The sequence below is a fragment of the Manis javanica genome, chromosome 1 (assembly GCF_040802235.1).
Source record: "Manis javanica isolate MJ-LG chromosome 1, MJ_LKY, whole genome shotgun sequence".
NCBI lineage: Eukaryota > Metazoa > Chordata > Mammalia > Pholidota > Manidae > Manis > Manis javanica.
In genome coordinates this window covers 138,891,126-138,914,327 of record NC_133156.1, presented here as the reverse complement: position 1 = coordinate 138,914,327, position 23,202 = coordinate 138,891,126, and the positions used below count along the sequence as shown (strand labels likewise).

Below are 23,202 nucleotides of genomic sequence, written 5' to 3'. Positions count from 1 at the left end.
TTGCTATATACTTTCCTCTTAAGACTGCTTTCGCTGCATCCCACAGAAGTTGGGGCTTAGTGTTGTTGTTGTCATTTGTTTCTATATATTCCTTGATCTCTATTTTGATTTGTTCATTGATCCATTGATTATTTAGTAGCATGTTGTTAAGCCTCCATGTGTTTGTGAGCCTTTTTGTTTTCTTTGTAGAATTTATTTCTACTTTCATACCTTTGTGGTCTGAAAAATTGGTTGGTAGAATTTCAATATTGTGGAATTTACTGAGGCTCTTTTTGTGAGCTAGTATGTGGTCTATTCTGGAGAATGTTCCATGTGCACTTGAGAAGAATGTATATCCTGTTGCTTTTGGATGTAGAGTTCTATAGATGTCTATTAGGTCCATCTGTTCTAGTGTGTTGTTCAGTGCCTGTGTGTCTTTACTTATTTTCTGCCCGGTGGATCTATCCTTTGGGGTGAGTGGTGTGTTGAAGTCTCCTACAATGAATGCATTGCAGTCTATTTCCCTCTTTAGTTCTGTTAGTATTTGCTTCACATATGCTGGTGCTCCTGTATTAGGTGCATATATATTTAGAATGGTTATATCCTCTTGTTGGACTGAGCCCTTTATCATTATGTAGTGGCCTTCTTTATCTCTTGTTACTTTCTTTGTTTTGAAGTCTATTTTGTCTGATATTAGTACTGCAACCCCTGCTTTCTTCTCACTGTTGTTTGCCTGAAATATGTTTTTCCATCCCTTGACTTTTAGTCTATGCTTATCTTTGGGTTTAAGGTGAGTTTCTTGTAAGCAGCATATAGATGGGTCTTGCTTTTTTATCCATTCTATTACTCTATGTCTTTTGATTGGTGCATTAAGTCCATTTACATTTAGGGTGACTATTGAAAGATATGTACTTATTGCCATTGCAGGCTTTAGATTCGTGGTTACCAAAGGTTCAAGGTTAGCTTCTTTAGTATCTTACTGCCTAACTTAGCTCGCTTATTGAGCTGTTATATACACTGTCTGGAGATTCTTTTCGTCTCTCCCTTCTTATTCCTCCTCCTCCATTCTTCATATGTTGTGTGTTTTGTTCTGTGCTCTTTTTAGGGGTACTCCCATCTAGAGCAGTCCCTGTAGGATGCCCTGTAAAGGTGGTTTGTGGGAAGCAAATTCCCTCAGCTTTTGCTTGTCTGGGAATTGTTTGATCCCGCCATCATATTTAAATGATAGTCGTGCTGGATACAGTATCCTTGGTTCAAGGCCCTTCTGTTTCATTGCATTAAGTATATCATGCCATTCTCTTCTGGCCTGTAGGGTTTCTGTTGAGAAGTCTGATGTTAGCCTGATTGGTTTTCCTTTATAGGTGACCTTTTTCTCTCTAGCTGCCTTTAAAACTCTTTCCTTGTCCTTGATCCTTGCCATTTTAATTATTATGTGTCTTGGTGTTGTCCTCCTTGGATCCTTTCTGTTGGGGGTTCTGTATAATTCCATGGTCTGTTCGATTATTTCCTCCCCCAGTTTGGGGAAGTTTTCAGCAATTATTTCTTCAAAGACACTTTCTATCCCTTTTCCTCTTTCTTCCTCTTCTGGTATCCCTATAATACGAATGTTTTTCCTTTTGTATTGGTCACATATTTCTCTTAGTGTTGTTTCATTCCTGGAGATCCTTTTATCTCTCTCTATGTCAGCTTCTATACGTTCCTGTTCTCTGGCTTCTATTCCTTCAATGGCCTCTTGCATCTTATCCATTCTGCTTATAAATCCTTCCAGGGATTGTTTCACTTCTGTGATCTCTTTCCTGACATCTGTGATCTCCTTCCGGACTTCATCCCACTGCTCTTGCATTTTTCTCTGCATCTCATCCCACTGCTCTTGCATTTTTCTCTGCATCTCATCCCATTGCTCTTGCATTTTTCTCTGCATCTCTGTCAGCATGTTCATGATTTTTATTTTGAATTCTTTTTCAGGAGGACTAGTTAGGTCTGTCTCCTTCTCAGGTGTTGTCTCTGTGATCTTTGTCTGCCTGTAGTTTTGCCTTTTCATGGTGATAGAGATAGTTTGCAGAGCTGGTACAAGTGACCGCTGGAAGAGCTTCCCTTCTTGCTGGTTTGTAGCCTTTTCCTGGGAGAATAGCGACCTCTAGTGGCTTGTGCTGGGCAGCTGTGCGCAGACAGGGCTTCTGCTTCCCGCCCAGTTGCTTTGGGGTTTATCTCCGCTGTTGCTGTGGGCGTGGCCTGGCTGGGGCTGTTCCTCCAAAATGGTGGAGCCTCGTTGGAGGGGGAGCAGCCAGGAGACTATTTATCTCCGTAAGGGGTCTCTGTGCTCCCTGCTGCCCAGGGGGTTAGAGTGCCCAGAGATCCCCAGATTCCCTGCTTCTGGTCTAAGTGACCTGTCCTGCCCCTTTAAGATTTCCAAAAAGCACTCTCCAAACCAAAACAACAGCAGCAACAATGAGAGAGGGAACAGAAAGAAAGAGAAAAAAAAAGGAAAAAAAAGGAAAAAACAAGCGATTTTTTTTTTTTTTTTTGTCCTCAGGTGCCGGTCCCAGGCACCCGCTCACTGTTCCTGCTGCCCTGTCTCCCTAGCACCAGGGTCCCTGTCCTTTCAAGGCTTCCAAAAAGCACCCACCCACCGGTCCCGCAGGGAAGGAACGCTCAATATTCTTTGTCCTCAGGCACTGGTCCCACGCACCCGCTCACCAGTCCCGCCGCCCTGCCTCCCTAGCACCGGGGTCCCTGTCCCTTCAAGGCTTCCAAAAAGCACTCGGCAAAAAGAGAGAAAAAAAAGGGGGAAAACGCGCGATTTCTTCCGTCCTCAGGTGCTGGTCTCAGGCACCCACCCACCGGTCCCACAGGGAAAAATGCGGGATATTCTTTGTCCTCAGGTGCCGGTCCCAGGCACCCGCTCACCAGTCCCGCCGCCCTGCCTCCCTAGCACCGGGGTCCCTGTCCCTTTTAGGCTTCCAAAAAGCACTCGCAGAAAAGAGAAAAAAAAAGGGGAAAAACACGCGATTTCCTCTGTCCTCAAGTGCCGGTCTCAGGCACCTGCCCACCGTTCCCGCAGGGAAAAACGGGGGATATTCTTTGTCCTCAGGCGCCGGTCCCAGCCACCCACTCACCAGTCCCGCCACCGTGCCTCCCTAGCACTGGGGTCCCCGTCCCTTCAAGGCTTCCAAAAAGCGCTCGCCAAAAAGAGAAAAAAAAAATGGGGGAAAACGCACGACCTCCTCCGTCCTCAGGCACCGGTCTCAGGCACCCGCCCCCAGGTCTCGCAGGGAGAAACGCGGGATATTCTTTGTCCTCCTGCGCCGTTCCCAGGCACCTCCTCACTGGTCCCGCCACCCTGCCTCCCCAGCAACGGGGGCCCGTCCCTCTAAGGCTTCCAAAAAGCGCTCGCCAAAAAAAAAAAAAAAAAAAACCGCTCCGGTTTCTCTCCACCCGCCGGGAGCCAGGGGGAGTGGCGCTCGGGTCCCGCCGGGCCGGGGCTTGTATCTTACCCCCTTCACAAGGCGCTGGGTTCTTGCAGGTGTGGATGTGGTCTGGATGTTGTCCTGTGTCCTGTGGTCTCTATTTTAGGAAGATTTTTCTTTGTTATATTTTCATAGCTCTATGTGTTTTTGGGAGGAGATTTCCACTGCTCTACTCACGCCGCCATCTTGGCTCTCCTATCCTAATATGCTTTTTAATTACTCCATGCTGTGTTTTGTTTTGGATACTGTGTTTTCAAAGTTTCTGTCTCTTTCTTGATTTCCTCCCTGATGTGTTGAATAGTTTTCTGTGGGTTTGTGAGCATGTTTAAGATTTTTATTTTCAAATCTCTTTCAGGAACATTGGTGAGTTCAGTTTCACTTGGCCCTTTCTGGTGTTTGTGGGATTTTTGTTTGTACCAGTTTCTTTGACGTTTTGTATTTGTAGGTAGCACCCTCTAGTGCTCAGGACATCTACTTTTGGAGCTGCTCAGCCTCTGGAGTGATGACAGGGTTCACAGGTGGGTGGCACTGGTGCTTGCCCAGAAGAAAGAGCTCTTTCCTGCTTCCCTGCTGCACTGTGTGCCTCCACTTCTAGGGCCAGTGGCCCAGGTGCACAGGGAGCAGCCTCTATGCTGTGACCATAGGCAGGGCTGCCCTCTGGCTGGCCTGGCACAATTGTGGGGTCAGCTGGTCTGTGAGCCAGCCAGGAGGAAGAAGCCCGTGGCTGCTTATCACAGTGGCCCCCTCAGAGCTGTGTTGTCAGCCAGGGGGTGGAGTGCCTGTAACTCCCGAAAGTTCCCAACCTGCTGGGCTAAGTGTGTCCAGACAATTTTGTCCACCTGTTCTTTCTCCTAAGCAGCAAGCTCTGTGCAATCCTTGCTTCTTTTCTAGCCCTCTCACCATTGAAAGTCTCTCAGAGTGCCCACCTTTCTTTTTTCCCAGAGCAGGTGGTTGTGGGTGCCTTTTTTCTGCAATCAGCTAGAATCTTAGTCTCTCCAAATATTCCACCTGTCTTAGCTTTCCAACCCCACTAATCTCCAGAGCACAATGTCATGTATATCATGCTCCCAGAGCAGATCTCCAGGGATGGGTGTTCAGTTGTCCTAGATCTCCACTGTCTCCACACTCTGTTTCTCTTCCTCCCACCATTGAGCTGGGGTGGGGGGATGAGTTTGGGTCCCACTGGATCACAGCTTTCATACTTTACTCTTTTCTGTGAGGTCTGCTCTTTCCCCAGATGTAGGCAGTCTGTTGCAGCATTCTTTCCTGTTCGTCTTTCAGGATTAGTTATATTTGCTATATTTTCATAATATATGTGTTTTGGGGAGGGGACTTCTATCTCACCTCTCAATCTGCCATGTTTAAGCCAATCCCCACCTTATAAGAATTTATTATTCAGAATTTCCACCAACTTAATTCATCACTGCTGATAATTAAGGTAAATACCTATGGATGTGCTCTGTATAAAAATACTAAAATGAATGAGTGGCCATAGGGTATAAAGCTCTGCAACTGATTTCAGTTGAGAAATCAACTTGGGGTTGAGCCACTAAAGCCACAAAGACTCAGAGGATATCACTGCTTGTCCCTTTACTACCTGCCCTGTTGAACCGTGGGGTTGGTGTTGTCTCCACTCTTTTCCTGCCCTCATGATCCTGAAGTAAAGTTACCTGTGCCACCAGAATGTCTTGATCATGGGACTGTGACTAACATGGTATCTGGCACATGGGATGTTGAATGAAGCAATGAGTGAGTGAATGAGTGAATTATGAGTTTATTTACACTCAAGGCTCTAGAGCCAGGAAATGAACACATGGCTTTGAAGCTGCTCCCAGATCACACTGAAACAGCATTGAACTTCAGAAAGAACTGTTGTATTCCCTTGTATGTCGGGTTAAACAAGGCACAGTCTTCTTGTGATATTTGGGCCACTGCAACCCTTCAGAACTCTGGAGGAAAATCATTAGTACAAATTGTAGTAATGTTGCTATTGGCATAAAAATGTCTTTTGAATGGCTTAGCATACAATAGGAATTCTTGTGCTGATTCATGTAGCCTTTTGCGGGTCCGTGGTCTGATCCCCTCATTACTCTGCTCAGAAGCCCAGCTGTGAAGCACCATCTGTCAGCAGCCGCAGCATCTGTCTGTGTCAGCTGACATCTGGGTTAACTTGTGCAGAATTGCCTGAAGTCCCGTAGGTGGGTGTGAGGCTTGGAAGGCTCTGCCTGGCTGCCTTTAGTGAAATACCGCCTGGCCTTTTCAACTTAAAACCACCCACTATGGTGTGCCAAGTGCTTGCTTTTCCATGAGCTGGGAGAATCTTTTAGGACTTCCTACATTCCATGATGCCTTAGATCTTACTTGCTGAGCTTGCTTCCCCTGCCCCGCACCCCCAATAACACTGCTCTGCAGTGAGAATTCAGTAAATGCTTAGATGATAGACTAAGGGTGGAATTTTCTGATTTTTGTTTAGTTCTGCAGAAAATGGTGTTGGAGTATTTTCCGGGTTGAATAGTGCCCCCACCCTCCAGTCACATCCTTCCTGAACATCAGAATGTGACCTTATTTGGAAATAGGGACATTGCAGATGCACTTAGTTAAGATGAGGGCACAGTGGAATAGGGTGGGTCTGTCATCCACCCTGAGTGGTGTCCTTATGAGAAGGGACACAGACACTCACAGAGGCAGACAGCCACATGACAGCTGGGAAAGGGATTGGGATTACACTGCCACAAACTAGGGGATGCCAGGGATTGCCAGCCACCACTAGAAGCTGGGAGACAGGTGCCAAATAGTTCTCTCCAGAGCTCTAGAAGAGAGCTTGACCCTGTGTGCACCTTGATTTCAGACTGTGCTCCCGAGACTGTGAGACCATATATTTCTTTTATTTTAAACCATACAGTCAATGGAAACTTGTTACAGCAGCCCTAGGAATCTAGTAAAGAGAACAATATAGTATGTCACCACTGGGAACCTGTATGAATTGTGTAGGTTCTGTTTTACATGCTCAACATATAGCCATTGTGTGAAGACTCTTTTGGGGTAACATAATTTGAGTAGTGTCTGTAAGGAAGGGATAGTGCTTATTAGGGAATGCTACAGGAACAGGATTGTTTCATTAGAAATAAATCCCTAGTTTATTCACTCAGTCAGGATTCACTCTTATGCTGACTCATTTAACACATCTGTACTGAGTGCCCATAATATGCCAAGTGCAGTGCTTGCTTTAGGGGTTATAGCAGTGAACGGAGCAGGTTTGGAACCTAACCTCATGGAGCTGAGGATCCAGTGGAGAAGACAGACATGATTGATTTTAATCAACCTACATATTTTTAACATCATTATAAAGAAAAGGAATTAAATTTTGAGAATCAAATAGTATTTGGGTTTATCACTTAAAGATCTGATTGAGAAACTTAACCATATTGCATTTATGTTTAATTCTGTTCATGTGTCTGTGGTTTACCTCCCCAACCTAATATGGACTGTGTCTTGCTTGTGTTGGTGCTAATCATAACCCCTTGCATGCAGTAGATTTAGCATGTAGTTGTTGAATTAAATTGAATTATTGATTAGGATGCTGATAGGGATGATTCATAATATTCATATCTCTTACCCAATAGTCATATATTAATATTTACTAAGTATCTATTATGTGTATGTCATGATAAGCAATTGACTGACTTTGTTTTATTCTCATAGCTGTCCTATGAGTTTCTATTTACCAATACTCCATTTTACAGATGGAGAAATGAGTTTCTATTTACCAAAACTCCATTTTACTTACTCAGAAAGTAAGGGCACTTCCTCAGGTGCAGCCAGCTGGTTAATGGCAAAGCCAAGACTCACTCCTGGCAGCCTGGCTCTTTGCCCTCCAGGCACCTTGGGCTTTGCTCGGGCAGACTTGTGGCCATCCTGCTGCCTGCCGTGGATTGTTTAAGAGGGCTGTGTGGAAATCATGTCCCTTTCTTATTCTTTTAGTAATCAGAGCCCCCAGGAGTGATGCAGGTTAGTTTTAATTGAGATTTTTGTCTCAGTATACCTTCTTTCTCCACCAAGACAAAGGGAGTGGCATTAGGATGTGGGATGATTGCTGATTAACTTCAATTGTTTCTATTTAATTCTTTCTCCTTTTACCCTTTGGCTTCTTCAATGATTAGATTCTTTAGGTCATGTGTGGTTAAGCCATGGGCTTGCTTTTCATGTCATGGTTTTGCTTGTGTGGTTTTGGAGGTTTCCCTCTCATGCACTGTCTTATTTGAAGCTGAAGCTCTGGCCTTCCCTGACGAGAACATGGACAGTTCCCACACAGGGGGGAAGGGAAAGATCCCATGCTGGCTGCTCTGCAGTGAAAGCCGTGCGGGTCTTGGAAGAGCAGAGCTGTGCAGCACATGGAAGACCAGACCCCAGAGCCCAGTGTCTGCTCCGTTAGCATCTGTGGTGTGTGCTGGTCTGCTGTTCTAGATTCATGCAGCCTGCAGCACTGGCCATCCAGCCCTGCCTGTAGGTAACACAGTTAGTTCTTTGAGGAGTCCTTTCTTTACATCCTATTCCATTAGCATCCAGCTTTCTACCCATCCCAGAGGGACTGCAGCCAGGTTGCAAATGGAATTGGTGGAGTTGCTGACACAGCAGTGGGGTTGTCCCAGTTTCTCTCCTGGAAGAACTCTGTGTACTTTGTTTGTCTGCTCTAGCCACAGCTCTTAGGATCTGATTTCAGCTGGAAACAACAAGCACTAGAAGTTTGAAATTTAAAAACCACAAGCAGTCAAAGTCAGCATCCCATCATTCCAGCATTATCCACAATAGCTGAAAGGTGGAAAGACACCAAGTACACATCAGTAAATGAATGAATAAACAAAACGTGGGAGGCACACACAGTGGAATATTACTCAGCCATAAAAAGGAATGAAGTATTAATACATGCTAAAATCTGGATGAATCTTGAAAACATTCGGCCAAGTGATATAAGCAAGACACAAGGACAAATACGCTATGATTGCACTTACATATCTAGAATGGGCTAATTCACAGAGACAGAAAGCAGATTAGAGGTTATCAGGGGCTTGGGAAGAGAGGAATAGGGAATTACTACTTAATGGGTACAGGATTTCTGTGTGAGGTAATGAAAAAGTTTTGGAAATATTAGTGATGGTTGCACAAAACTGTGAATGTAGTTAATGCTACTAAATTGTATTGTTAAAATGGCAAGTTTTATGTTATGCATATTTTTTAAGTCATAGACCACCACTCTGAACCAGGTCTTGTGTTTGAGTGGTGACCACATCTCTTCGCAATGAAACAAATACTGAAAATGTCCTTGGCTTTTCTCAGTCTGGCCATAAACCCATAAGAACAGAGCCTGTCCAGGGAAGGGCCCAGCACACTATCTGGCCAGGAAGTTGTGCTCCCTTAAGTTGCTTGTTTCCTAGTTCCACCGTGGACTGCCCCCGTTACAGATGCATATCCTGCATATTGGCCCTGAGGTTGCTTGTTGGATGCTTTAGCAAACTGGAGTATAGAAAGTACCAGTTAGGACATTAAATGGCTTGAAAGGAAAAAACCAGGACTAAGATTCCTTTCCATTTAGTTTCCTCTCTTCGCACTTCGCCCCTGTCTCCAATCTTCTCCTGGAGAGGAGAATAGGGAAGCAAAAACAAAGAATACTGGCTACTGTTTTCCGCTCACAGTGAAGTAGAGCAGGGTGCTCAGGACTAGGTTGCTCCTTATTCACTAGGCTTCAAGGCCCCTGGCTTCGGAGTCCTTACCTATTAAATTGCTCCCCCTTTGCCTAAAAGAGCTAATAAGCTTTCACAATATCACTTTCTTTCCACAAACTAATAAGCACCTGGGCCAGAGATTAAGCCAGATCATTCTTTGAGATAACTCATACTATTATTCTCTATGTAGGGACATTTGAACTGTGGATCAAAGAAGATAAGAAACTATCTCAAGATAACAACCAGGAAAATAACAGTGAATTCAGCACATAAATATGACCCACCACCACCCTGATCTATCTGAGATATTGAAAAAAATTCTCTTTCCTTTGGTATAGACATTTCATATTAAATAAGGCTCTCATGGTATGCCAAGAGCAGTTTGAAAACAAGCTAACCTGAGAGAAACAGGAAATAAGGGGCTAAAGCTGCTCTCATGGGCCTACATGCTTGTTGGTGGATTTCGTATCAGAGGTCTCTGGCTGAATCCACAGGAAAGAATTAAATGCATATAATGTGGAATTGGTATAAGGAATCAGTTTTGCAAGGGATTTCTTGGACTCTTAAGAATGTTAGATATCAAAGGACCCATTGATTCATCTTTTTGTCATGTATCAATTCATCTTTCTATCCCAACTTTTCCTTCCTCATGTTATCAATAAATCACAATGGAATATCTGACAGTCTTGTTTTAAATGTCTGCATTTACAAAATCAACCAGGGTACTGGGGATGTGAAGATGAGAAGAGAGGAGAAACTTAGTTTTGCAATTTTACGTTAAGGGGATTGTTAAATGAAAAGAGACTTAGAATCCCTGTCTAATAGGATCTCATTTAATTAACATGTCCTTTCTCTTCAGACCCTGGGAAACTGTGGCATACGCTAACAGCAGGCAGATAGCATTGGAATAAGGACCAGCACATTCTTCTGCTAACATTCTGGGAAACAGTGCGTTCCAAGTGACTAAAATGGTCAATCTGCCAACCAATTGGTCCATACTATTATTCAGAATTATACGTGCACATATTGATCTGTCTAAACAGGTAACATTTACCAACCTCAGTGCATTAGTCTTCACTGGCTTTGATGTTTATTTGTATTTGATACCTAATTGTTGTTCAGTTGTCCTCATTTGAGCCTTCATCCCACTTGGGAGGAAGTTAAATTTCATGTAGGTAAAGCAGTTAGGTAGAGAGCAGAATTGTCAACCTGCTGGGGGGTTTGCTAGATATATAAAATATGTGTATAATTTAGTTTACATGCATATATAATATTTACTATTTTACATACATAACAGTAAAATTGTAATTGGTGTTTTAAATTGCATTTTTTGTTTCCTGATGCAAACTGAAGTTTGATAAACGGGTCAATTATTAAACAACCACAGGATGGGATATGATTGAATGTCTTACAAGGCACAGCTCATTTATTCCTCATAGCAGCCTCCCCCAAACCCTGAAAGGTGGGTGCAATTTCCCCATTTTTATTAGAGGAAATAGGTAGCTGGTTTTTTGTTTTTATCCCTATTTTGTGGGTGAAGACAGTGACATTTCGAGAGTTTGAGAGATTTTCTCCTGGGCATGTTGCTTGGAGGTGGAGATAGGAAATTTAAATTCATGTGGGTCTGATACTGTGAGGACAGTTTTTTGTGTCAATCTGGCCAGGGTATACTATTAAGTTATTTAATCAAACATTGTTTGAATGTGAGAAAATGTAGGCAGCCCATTCCTAAGACAATAATAGCTTGGCTTGAAAAAATTGTCATTCTGCCGATTTCCGGTTTTGACTGTTAGAAGCCGAGCATCACCTTGTTTTTTGTTTCTGAGCTCCTTCTGTAACATTTCTCCTGTAAGCCTCTCCCTTCCCTGACACATACACCTTCTCCCCGTCTGTTTGAACTCACAGGGGAGATGATTATGCTTCGAGAAGCATGGCAGAGAAGAACACTTTTAACAGTATCCAAAAGAGGAACCCCATTGTTCTACAGCTTATTGAGTGTTTCCTAAGTGCCAATCTGAATCATTTTACTTAATTCTCAAAACAATCCTATGAGGCAGGAATTGATCCCCCCTTAGCCTGTACATAGTTGAAAAACTAAAACAGTTTTATATACCATGAATTAATAAATTATCAATTTGCCAACACTTGTAAATGGCAAATCTGGATACAGGCTCTGGCCTCCTGAACATCCAGCACAGGCCGCAGTCCACACACGTGTGCTGGTTACCAGCTGTGAAATGTATTAATACAAGATGATCTATAGTCGATCCTCACTAAATGTGGATCCCATTTTTGTGAAATTTGCCCACTTGCTAAGATTTATACGTAACCCCAAATCCGTGCTTGTGCTGCTTCCACGGTGATTTGTAGACATGAGCAGAGTGGTAAAAAATTTGAGTCACCAGAGTGTGCATTCCCAGCTGAGTCTGAGCAGAGGATGCTTGGCCTTCTTGTTTTAGCTCTCATATTGTAAGTAGCCTTAAGGTCTGTTTTGTACTGTGTTTTTCGTGTATTTTTTGCTTTTATTGCTAATTCCACTATTTAAAGTGGCCCCTAAGCTACCACTGAAGAGCTGTCTAGTATTCCTAAGTGCAGGTAGTCTGTGAGGTGCCTGACGTGTGCTAAGTAAGCATCATATAAGCTTAGTTACAGTGCTGTTGGTCTTGAGTTCAACATTAATGAATCAATGTCATATATTAAATGAAGTGGGTTTAAAAAGAAACACACATAAAGCAGGGTTTTGTACTGGTGAATTGATGAAAGCGTTGTGACCAGAGGCTCTCAGACACCTAATCCTTTCTTTCCCTTTGGAGCATGAGGTTTTGCATTGTCTGATCCAAGTTGGGAGTGACTTTATAGAACATAACTGCCATGAATAATAAGAATGGACTGTATTTATGTCTCTCTTATCTGTCTTTCCTTGATTACTTAATTCATTAAATACTCAGATGTTTGAAAATGTTTTACTTATCAAAGGGCATAAATTCTCAGTGAGGGTGATATTACCCCTAAAGGGACAAAAGTTGGTTCTTGGGGATAAAAATTCTTTTTGCTTTATGTAAAAAAGCAGATGTATGCATACAGCATGTAACAGATAATACAGAATATCTGTGGTATGACAGTTTCATTTGGGGAATGATTAGGGGAAAAATGTCCAAAAAGTTTCCTTGGAGGCAGGCAACAATGAAAAAATGATTGAAGAATACAGCCATAGGGCATAGTGAATATTTGATGAAGCATCTAAAATGTTTGCTGGAGTACACAACACACATACATAGTCAATGGAAGCTATTACTATAAATATCACTGATGACATAATTTGTTTCCCTAATCTGTCCTTCCTTCATTGACCAGCATCTCTTTTTTTTTGGTGGGGGTGAAAGGGTTATACCCAACTTTATTTCCAGGTGGCAGGTCAGTCACTAGAATCCCACCCACTCAGAGCGAGTTTGTACGCAGCAAGCCAGTCTGTGCCTCTAGGCCTCTCTGTCCTCACAGCCGTCCTCTGGGCCCCTCTATCCTCACAGCTGTCCTCTGGGCCTCTGTCCTCAGCACTGCCACCACTCCAGTCTCTGCTCTGCTCTCCTGCAGCCCTGCAGCCCTGCCACCATGTAGTGCCCAGAGTACTGGGCAGAGCTCTTTCTATAGAGTCAACAGCCATGTATCGCCCACAGGTGTGCAGTGAGCCAGTCCACCAGGGCCAGGTGAGAATCCTGGCCACAGGAGCCTCCATTTCATCCATAGCAGGTCTGAGGGAATTCCTGGAAGGGCTGGAAGAGAGTGAGCAGGTGGCTCCAGAGAGAAGTTGGAGACCGGGGAGCAGAAGAGAAGAGGAGGGGGACAGAGGCTGAGAGGCCTGGGGGAGGAGGCGAAGGGCCTGTCACCGAGGGCTTCCTTCTGTGGGACCCTGGGGATACAATGAAGGTTCCTGTGGCCAGTACTCTCACCCGGCCCCGGCCGGCCAGCTCACTACACATGTGGACCAGCATCTCTTAAAATTGTAGTTTGTGGTCCTCTTGAGGGGTTTGCATACATGTTTTCACCTCTGTTTGTTATTTTATTTTGTGCTTTCATTTTGATAATCTTAAAAATAATAAGTAATTGCATACTGGTTCCCCTTTATTACAGAGTCCTGCCACAAGATATCATTGTCTAGGTTTGTACCTGTCTTTTAAGGAAAGAACTCTGCTTCCATGGTTATGGGCTGATAAAGAATAAAAGAAGAGAAGCCTCAGAAAACTTGAATGATAATGAATAAGAAGAACAGACTTTAAAAAGTCAGACCAAGTGAAGGCCAAATAGTATGTCATCCTGTTATAGGAGGAAGCTGGTGGGCAGGCTGAGTCCTCACAGGGCCAGGGTACCACAGACATGCCCAAACTGGGACATTGGCTTTGGCAGCTGGTACTGTATTTATGTTTTGAAAGGCAATTTAATCTCGGCAAAATAGCATGATCTACCACATTAAATTAGTGCTGTTAATTTGAATTTTTGTGGGCTTTATTGTTTCTGTGTACAATTTGTTATTTTGTTTTCATCTTATTCTTGACCAGGTGGAGTTGAAGCATGTGAAGTTTATTTCTTTTATTCCATTTGTGCATTGCTAAGTAATAATATACTAAAACTAATAAAAGTCTGTGTATTACTGGTGCAAAATAATGCTTTGTGCCATATTAAATGGTATGTTTGCATTACTCAGCCTTGAGGAGTACTGTAATGGACTCAGAATTGGACACTTTGAGCTGCTAAGAGTCACTGTGTCCAGCCATCTCCCCTGCCATAGGTGGACACTGAGCTTCTCAGCAGAAAAGCGAATGTCCAGGGTCAAAAAGCAAGGGAGCAGCAGACTGAGGTCAGAGCCCAGGTTGACGTGCTTCTAACTAGTTGCCTGGTCCACCATGTCAACCCCTTCTGAAGGGGAACAGCATGAGGTAGTTCCCTGCCAGGCTGTGAAGGTGGGCCAGGTGCAAATGAATGGAGACTGACTGCACTGTCCCAGCTAACTCTGAGGGAGCAGGTGCGAATGGTCAGTGGTGAGAGGAAGCAAATAGCCATTTGCCTTCCCTGCTCAGGTGCTGCCCCCCACAAACTTGGATTGTTCCATTACTCACCACATCTACAAACCAATCACTGAAGCTCCTTATAAGGCATCTTGGCCCATTAGCGCTTTTCTACTCTTTATTTAGACTGCAAGCTCACTTCACCTAATTGGGGTACATACCGCTGCACAAGGAAGACTGATGGGGAAGTTGTGGATAAAGTGAAGGTTCCTGTGGGCAGGATTCTCACCTGGCCCTGGTCGGCTAACTCACTATGCACATGTGAGCAATACATTGTTATTGACTCTATATAGAGAGCTCCAATCAGTGCTCTGGGCTGCAAGGCTGCAGGAGAGCAGAGACTGGAGTGGTGGCAGCATCAAGGACAGAGACTGAGACGGCTGTGGGGATGGTGAGGCCCAGAGGCAGAGACTGGCTTGCTGCATGCAGACTCATTCTAGTGATTGACCTGCCACCGTGGGAATGAAGTTGGGTATAAACCCTTTCACCCCAAGAGCAGTCCATTGTCATGCCTTCTTCTCACTGAATTCATAGTGAACTTGCCCAGGGCTGAAACCCATTGGCAAGACAGTTGGCAACAGTTAGCAGGAGTCATGGTTGACTGAGGAACAGAACAGGCTGCCCTCATGGAAGGAGTGTTTCCACAGGCTGCCTCTATGGATGGGGAGACATTCGAGTGTCCTCCAGTGGACATGTGGTTCAATGTGGCCTGCCTCCTGGAGGACTGGGCCCCACCCCAAGACTGGGAAGGGGTGGAGGCAGTACATGAGACAGTAAAGTTGGCCCTCAGCAAAATAGGGAATTCCTTAGAGAAACAGAGTGCCCATGAGCAGCAGAAACAGTGGGGAGTTTTTTTTTTCCACAATATTGAGGAAGGCCATAAGGGAAAAAGACGTCTTCCTGCAAAAAGCACGAGAGGAGGCAGCACGAGAGTGTGAGCTGTGAGGTGCCATTGAGGAGGTAAAAAATTTGTTGATGACTGAAATGGCATCACTACGAGGTGCTGTGGAAATGGTAAAGAATGTGGTGGCTCGAGAGGAAGCAGCACGAGAAGGAGCAGCAGCCTGAGAAGAAGCAGCACGAGAGTGCAGGCTGCCACATGCCATAGGGCAGGTGAAAGATGTAGTGGAGCCGTCAGCCCCAGAAATGGAGGAGAGGAGGTTTGACGAAAAGGTGGGGGTGTAGGACCGGCCAGTGCCAGAGGCATCAGCCTCTCCTTGGTTGAAACCCCACCCAGATGAAAGCTGGTGGAAAACCCAAAAGAAAAAGGCTTGGCAACTGCGGTTTCCTCCAGGAGAGGTGCAGCCTCCTCCCCAGGGGATGGAGAACTCTATGCTCTGCTCCTGTCTCCAGGCTCAAGCAATAAAAGCACAAAAGGAAATGCCGTCTGCTCCTCCAAGGAAGAATTTAAAGGGCTCAGTGAAGGTCACGAGGACCCAGATGTGGGTTGATTTGATAAAGGCAGGAGCAGACAGAAAGAAATTGGATGGAAAGTCAAACAGACTCTTACTGGAGCTGTGGCAAGAACTGAGACTGGAGCAGTGGCTCTGGTCACTGAGGACAAAGAAGCAGAGGCCAGAGACAAAGTGACAAGACTGGCCTGTGTGTCTGCAAGACTTTCTGCTGGAGAGGCTGGAAGAGGTGGGTATTGTAAGGCCCACCTATGGTCCTTTGGTTAACTCATTTGAGTAGAACTGGTTTGAATACAGCCAGGATGACCACTTGGTGGGTGGCAATGGAACTCCTCAAGCTTGAGGGTTATTATAATTTGTTGTAATTTTTGTTATTTGTATATTGTCATAGCCTCTGTTGTTACTATTACTATGGAATTCGGTTATAGTGTTCCAGCTTCCTCGCACAGGGATCATTGTGGAAGATTGAGGGCACGTAGATTGAGGCGAAAATCCTGGAGGGGTGGAGTGTGAATGAAGTGAAGGTTCCTGTGGCCAGGATTATCACCTGGCCCTGCTTGGCTTGCTCACTAACATGTGTGGGCAATATGTTATTATTGACTCTATTATTGACTCTATATGAACAGCTCCACCCAGTGCTCTGGGTGACATGGTGGCACAGCTGCTGCACGGCTGCAGGAGAGCAGAGACTAGAGTGGTGGCAGCTCCAAGGACAGAGACTGAGATGGCTGCAGGGGCAGAGAGGCCCAGAGGCAGAGACCGGTTTGCTGCCTGCAGACTCGCTCTGAGTGGATGGATTTCTAGTGATTGACCTGCCACTGTGGGGATAAAGTTGGGTATAAACCCTTTCACCTCAAAAGTGTTCTATTGTAATTTTTCAGTCTTAATCCATTGTGAACTTGTACTGGGATGAAACCCATTGGGTAGACAGAAGTGTTTTTCAGCTGCATCATAACTTGCAGAGCAGAAAGAGTTCATTTGTGATAGGATTGGTTGATTAGCTTTCTCTTGCCACATAAAAGATTGCCGCAGGTTCAGCAGCACCTATCCCAAGGCACCTTTCTTACCTTACAGGTTCCTGGGTCAGCATTCTGGGCATGCCTGAGCTGGGGGTTTTGTTAAGGGTTTCAGAACTCTAACCAAGCTGTTGGCCCTGGCTTGCTCTCAGCAGAGGTTTGGGTCCTCTTCCCTGCTCTCATGGGTGTTGGGCAGATTCACTGCTTTCCAAAATGTAGAACTCAAGGTGACTTGCTTCTTCAAGGCCAGCCAGAAGGGTCTTTGTCCCCTAGACTCTTGAAAGGTACTTATTTAGGTCAGGTCCAGCCAAGATAATCTCCCTTTTGATGAAAGTCAGCTCATTAGAGAGTTCTGCAACGTTCCCCACCGTTGCCATGTTTTGCTTCAAGGTGAGTTATAGGTTCTGCCCACACTCAAAGGGAACAGATTACCAAGGGCTTGGATGGTGACTTAGCCTGTTCAGGCTGCTGCAACAAAATACCACAGATCTGGGAGGCTTATAGCAACAGAAATTGTCAACAGTGCTAGGGGCTGAAAAGTCCAAGATCAAGGTGAGATTTCTAGTTCATAGACTATTGTGTCTTCCCTGTGTCCCTGAATGGTGGAAGGGGCAGAGGAGTTCTGTGGGGTCTCTTCTGTAAGGGCTCTCATTCCATTCTTGAGCACTCCACCCTTATGAGCTAATCCCCTACCATAGGCTAATCACCCCTAATACAATTACACTGAGGATTACGTTTTAAGATATGAATTTGAGGGGACACAGTCTACAGCGGTTCTGAAAAGATAATTCACCCTCTTAGAATTCTACTCATCACGGCCATGGACACTTTCCTCCCAAGGCAGTGAGCATGGATCGTATTTGTAGACTCTCCTGTGACGTTTGGAGAACGTTAGCAATATTAATGTGTATGTTCATATTAAAAGTGAGAAGAGTAGAAACTCAGCTTTTCGCCAAGGTAGTATCTTTCAGACCAGTTTTCTCAGCCTTGGCCCTGTGAACGTTTGGGCCTGGATAATTCTGGGTTGGGTAATTCTTGTCGGGGGGGTCCTGTCCTGTGCATTGTCGTGTGTTCTGCAGCACCCCTGGCCTCTACTGAATGTCAGCAGCAATCCCTTACCAGTTGTGACAGCTAAAAATGATACCAGACTTTGCCAAATGTCCCCTTGGGGGAAAAATCACCCCCAGTTGAGAAATACTGCATTAGAAAAAGGTAGTTTTTTTCTTTGCTTTGTTATGGTTTTTAAAGAACACCTATTAAATCAGGGAATTTGTTTTTTAAGGTTATACAGCTCTTTGGATCCAGTAGGCTCATTTCCTTGGGTAATGCCTCATTTTTAAATTTGCTTTTGTCCTTTCTGAGGAAATGTATATGATACAGTTGCAAATAAAAAACTAATATGGCCAATGTCTTTCCCACATGTACTTTCTTATCCCCTTGTATGCCAAAATGAGATTCAGTTATCATATGTTTTCTAATCGTGTCTAAGTTAATAGTCCAGCCGTATTATATTAGGGTCTTAGTTCTACTCTAACGTGGGTCAGATATTTAATGCATAAAGCAAGACACCTAATAAACTCCATTCTGGTAGTATGGCTTCTTTTCTTGGAAGCAAGCAATATGGCTTTGGTATGGGACAGAGTGGAAGGCATGGTGCAGTTCTGAAATGACAAAACTCAAAACCTGCTCATTCCTGTTTCTCTAGGCAAAGGCAGCTCAAGCATCTCATCCGACGTGAGTTCCAGTACAGATCACACGCCCACCCAAGCCCAGAAGAATGTGGCTACTAGCGAAGGTAGGCATCTGGTCTTCATTCTCTTTCCCTCTCTTCACAGTGCTGGCTATTTTTGGAAGACAAAGAAAATGTGTGAGTCTCAGTTCTGTTCTGCTGAGTGGGAGCAGATGCAAGTCCTGAAAATGAGAGGGCAGAAGGTTTCCCAAGTTCTTTTCTGTTGTGCTGCTGTCATTGTTCGCTGACATTGCTTCGATGGCATTTCAGTGTGTTAATTTTAAGGCAAATGCTATAATTTTGTAACAGGCTGACTGTTGGGAAGCCTTTAGGATATGATATATCTTGTTTGCCAGTATGGAAAACATTATGGTTGTAAACTCCTCCTTGTGCTGCAACTGGAAGTTCCTGCAAGAACTTTCAAAATAGGCACACCTAGGACCCAGGGTTTTGACACTGGGAGGGTCAGTCAGGTGATAGGTAGAACGTGAACTAATCAATATTCTGGAGCAGGTAAAGAGGTTTGATTATGTAACAAGTAAGTGACAAGTCCCTCAGGACAGTAATTGATTGCCTTGATATTCTTGATAAAGAATTTCACTCTCTGTAGTAATACATGTTGGAATTCAGCTGCTTCTCAATATTTGAGGAGCTTTTGAGTTACTGCTTACTTGAGTGTGGAAATCATTGTGGTGGGTGGTTATTTAGTGGGAAGTTGACCACATTATGGAATCAGTTCCTTTTATTTTAAGGTGAAACACAAAGAAATGACTTCCTTTCTGAAGAAGAGTCCTTTCTGAAGTAATGGTTGCGTGAAGGTCTGGTGTAAGACATCAGTGCCATTTATGTTGATAAGCGCCACAAGGTGCCAGCTGATTCTGTATAGAGCCTGCTTTCCTAAAGTGCACAGGGTATAGTGGAAGCACATTTCCAGTCTTTGTGTCAGAGGCTCAATTTCTCCTGCTTATAGCGTTGGGAAGCATGCTCATGGCCTGATGTTGGTCATCTCAGTTGTTCGGTTGCCCTTGATCTGTATTACTGTATGTACATTAATGCTGATGGTTTATCTCTGCTGTGTATATCTTCCCATTGGGTTAATTATCCCCAGACTGACACAAACAGCTTTCACAGCTGGATTCTATTCCTTTTTGTTTAATGCCTTAGTGTTGTGTTGCCGGCATTGTAAGGCAGATGAGGGTGTGTTTTTTCAGTGCAGCAAAGCACCAGTTAGCGATCCAGTTTTAATTTCCTGCCTGTTAATTCAAATATGGGCATTAGATCCTTCTTGAAATTCAGTTAAGGTAATGCGCAAATTGGGTAAATTGATTCTAGACGTTGGCTTTTGAGGCTTCCATTCTTAGGAGCCAGAGTGGAAATCACTTCAATTTGATTTACTTATGATCCTGTCTAAGCAGAAATCTACATTTTGTATCAGTCACTTCTTTCCACCATGATTTTATGGTCCCCCTCGTCACAGGCATTTGTCTAATTTGAATGGCTGTGGAAATAGAAACTTAAAAGTATGTTAAATCCCTCTGTGTTCCCCTGTATTGATTTAAAGTTCTCATTATATTTTTCTTCTTTTCAAAAATAGAAAATACAGTTACATGAGCTCTGTTACAGGGGTGGGAAAGGGACGATGAGACTTCATGCATTTAAAATGTCTGTGTCTTACGCTTCAGAACACTCTATAGGGACTTAAAATGTTCTTTTTATTCTACCTTTTCCTTAGGAAGATTCTTTTTGTGCAAACCCAGCCAATGTTTTATGCATTTTTGTGACAGTGCATTTTCTTTCATTGTGGGTAAAATCAGAGAAAAAAATGGGAAAATACGATGTTCATATGAAACAGAATCTTTAGCAACTGTGCTAAACTAGTATGGAATTTTTCCAACTTTCTTCAGTGGAAAAGCCCTTTCCTATAGAAGATACTGCCCATTTTTTTTTCATTTCTGAAAAGTTAAGCAGTGTTGCTATTTGTACATATGAACCCATTTTTTGCTACTGTCTTTTAATCAATGAAACAAAAATGATGAAAGAAAAGGGTGGGTACTATTTACATGAAAATATAGTTCAGGGATGTTGGCTACAGCATGATGTTATTATCAGCCTGGTCCTCATGATGGAAGCACAATAGCCCGTGCTAGTTTTCTCAGTGCACGGGCATCAGAGTCCTGGTCCACCTCTCAGAATGACCATTAGTGTGTCGCATTCTCTGATACCCATTGCGTGGACTTACCTGATGGGGTGCACGATTCCTCCTATGGGAAAACATGTAACTAGCCACAGTAAGCAACATGCTGGCAAAGCAACAGACGGTGGGCACCAGTTTCTGACACATGCTGCAGAGGAGCAAATTTAGAAATGCTTCTCTGATTCTCTTCCCATCTATTTCTAGGACTACGTTTTACACTTTGCCCTTAAGAATATACTGGGTGAGTGGTGTAACTGGCTTTCCAGAAGCTGTTTGATTATAGTTATTTTCTACAGTTCCTTGATCTTCTTAGGATTTTTTACCTCTGAATTCATGGGTACCCTCTTCAAGAAGCACTGGCAGGATCCCCAGTTTAAATGTCTGAATGATACTGATTTCTAAAAAAGATGTATGTTGTGAAGAATAATAGCCAAATTTCCTGCAGCCTTTGGAAGCCATGACCATACCTATGATAGCGGGGTTGAAAGCATTGTGGAGCAGTGTTGGACTTCTCCCTGGTGGCTGGATGGGAAGGTACTGTGTCTACATTGGTTTCCTAGTTGGTGGCAAGTGTGTGTGCACGTCCGTACGCACTTGAGTCCCACCTCTGCAAAACCGCTAATAGCACAGGCATCGTTTCTTACCAGGAACCATGTAGCTAAGCACTCTGTGCAGTGTATGCTGGCAGATAAATTGAAGACATGGGCCTTGAGGGAAGGGCAGGGCACTCAGAACACACACTAACCTGGGGCTGGTGGTGGGAATGGGCACAGTAAACAGACATGAGGGATCTTGGTGGGAGATGACACTGTTCTAAAATTGGATTGTGGTAATAGCTGCATAGCTCAATAAATGTACTAAAAAATTACTGAATTGTACATATGAACATGGGTGGGAAACTGTGGCTTCTGCATGCCCTTCAGACTCGTATGGAAATCATCACAAACTGTTCTTTGAAAAGGTTGTCTCCCACCTCTGGGAAGGGGTCATGAAGGAGTCAGAAGATCTGTTAGGAGGGTGAGTCTTGGCCAGGACAAAGTGCAGGGCAGCTGGCTACAAGCTTCTCCTGAGAAGCGCTGGCTTTCAGGCCAGAAGTGGCTTGACTTAACGTGCTGAGCCCCTGGACTAGTAGCGTTCACAGCCCTGCGTGTGGTGCCTGCTCAGAGTTGACTCATCTTCGGACATATTCCACCATGAAGCTCTGGAAGACATGAGAGATGATAGAACCTCGGGATTCCCCAATTTTTATTTTTGGCTTTTGCTGGAGAATCTCTAACCTCAGCTCAGGTTTTAAGTATTTTAGCACCCAACCTGAATGGAGGAGTCATTTACATTTAGTCACTGTAATAAGTCTGTTTCTCTTCTGAGGTCTTAGATCCTTGCTCTCTAAAGTTCTAGCTAATCTACTTTGGGTCATAAGGCAGTTCCTCTAAGTGTGCTGGGCACAGATGGTGATGCAATTTGGTTTATGCTATTTTTTTACCTGATGGTAGTGCTCTGGTCCAAAGCCTCATGTGAAAGTTTCATGCATCTTAATTTTGTGACTCTATAGCCACACCCCTTTTAAGGAATTGACAGCCTGCATGCAGTGCTTTCTCTGTGGTAAGTGGTACCAGCTTTCTTTAAAACCCATTATATTTCTTATGACAGTTTAAGTTCCTGATTTGCTGACACTGTAGGGGGTTTGAGTTCAAGTGTAGAAAGCTGGAAATTTTCCATTTTTCCCTTCAAAATCTGCATTCCAACTTTGTAAGCCGCAATCTAATCCTTTCCAGTTGTGTTGCTATTCTTTCTCTTACACTTTTTTTCAGTCTTTGTCATCTGCAGGGTGTTTGCTCTTGTGCTGGGAAGAAAGGCCTTTGACCTTCAGCTGTGAAAGTATGTCCAGGCCATGGTTGGAATAGAGCATACAGCAACCAGCCTCGGGCAGAATCAGCTGGATTGGGCTAGATTAGAAAGAGGCTTCCTAGAAATAGTAAGCTGGGCTTGGGTTTCTTTCCCAGAACAGGGGGTATGAGAATGCAGCTTTAAGAGTGGCATCTCAACAACTCAGCCTCCTCTGGGGCTGGGGGAAGGTGAGCAGTAAGTTTGAAGGCCAATGTAATTGGCTGATGGTTTTATAGGTTTATATCAAAAACCATTTTTATAGGTTTAGCTTTATCCAGCTGCTCTTTAAACATACTCAAGTTCAGCACTGAGCTAACTGATGACATAATTTATAGGTGTGATGGCTGTTTATCAATGTTGATCATCAGGCTGGTCATGGAATCATAGGATCTTTAGAGTTACAAAAGGCTTTAGCACTTTTCTAACAAAAAACACACATTTTTCTAATCTAATATACAAATAAATACCTGTGGCACAGAGAAGATTTGCTTCAGATTACACACCTAATTGTCAAGCAGGAGTTGGACACAGTATCATTTTGGTAGGAGATGATCAAATTAGAGAACAGCATAACCTTTAAAAAAAGCTGTTGTTTTCTGAGCACAAAGCTGCTGCCTATTTTGAGCTGTTTGCAGAGCTGAGCAGACTGTTCAGAAAAGTTTGAGAAAGATTGTGAAGCCTAAATAAACCAGGTCTTGCAGTGGGTGAAGACAGTCTGCTTCATATGGCAAAGGGATC

General features: G+C 43.9%; 1 protein-coding gene across 3 annotated transcripts in view; it reads left to right on the top strand.

Annotated features, from left to right (window-relative positions):
- The window catches only part of FBXL7 (F-box and leucine rich repeat protein 7), a 381,821-nt gene that overhangs the window by 98,240 nt on the left and 260,379 nt on the right, over window positions 1–23,202 (top strand). Inside the window, exons 1-2 of one of the 3 annotated variants that reach the window (XM_073237716.1) lie at window positions 15,698–15,867; window positions 18,360–18,449. The exons of 1 other annotated variant lie outside the window; for it this stretch is intronic. Coding sequence is in view for 1 of the 2 variants with exons in the window: in XM_017666274.3 (XP_017521763.1) it covers window positions 18,360–18,449 (90 nt within the window). In the remaining variant the exon portion in view is untranslated. Of the gene's footprint in view, window positions 1–15,697; window positions 15,868–18,359; window positions 18,450–23,202 lie in introns of those variants that run through there. One more of the 3 variants, XM_017666274.3, reaches the window with a different exon arrangement.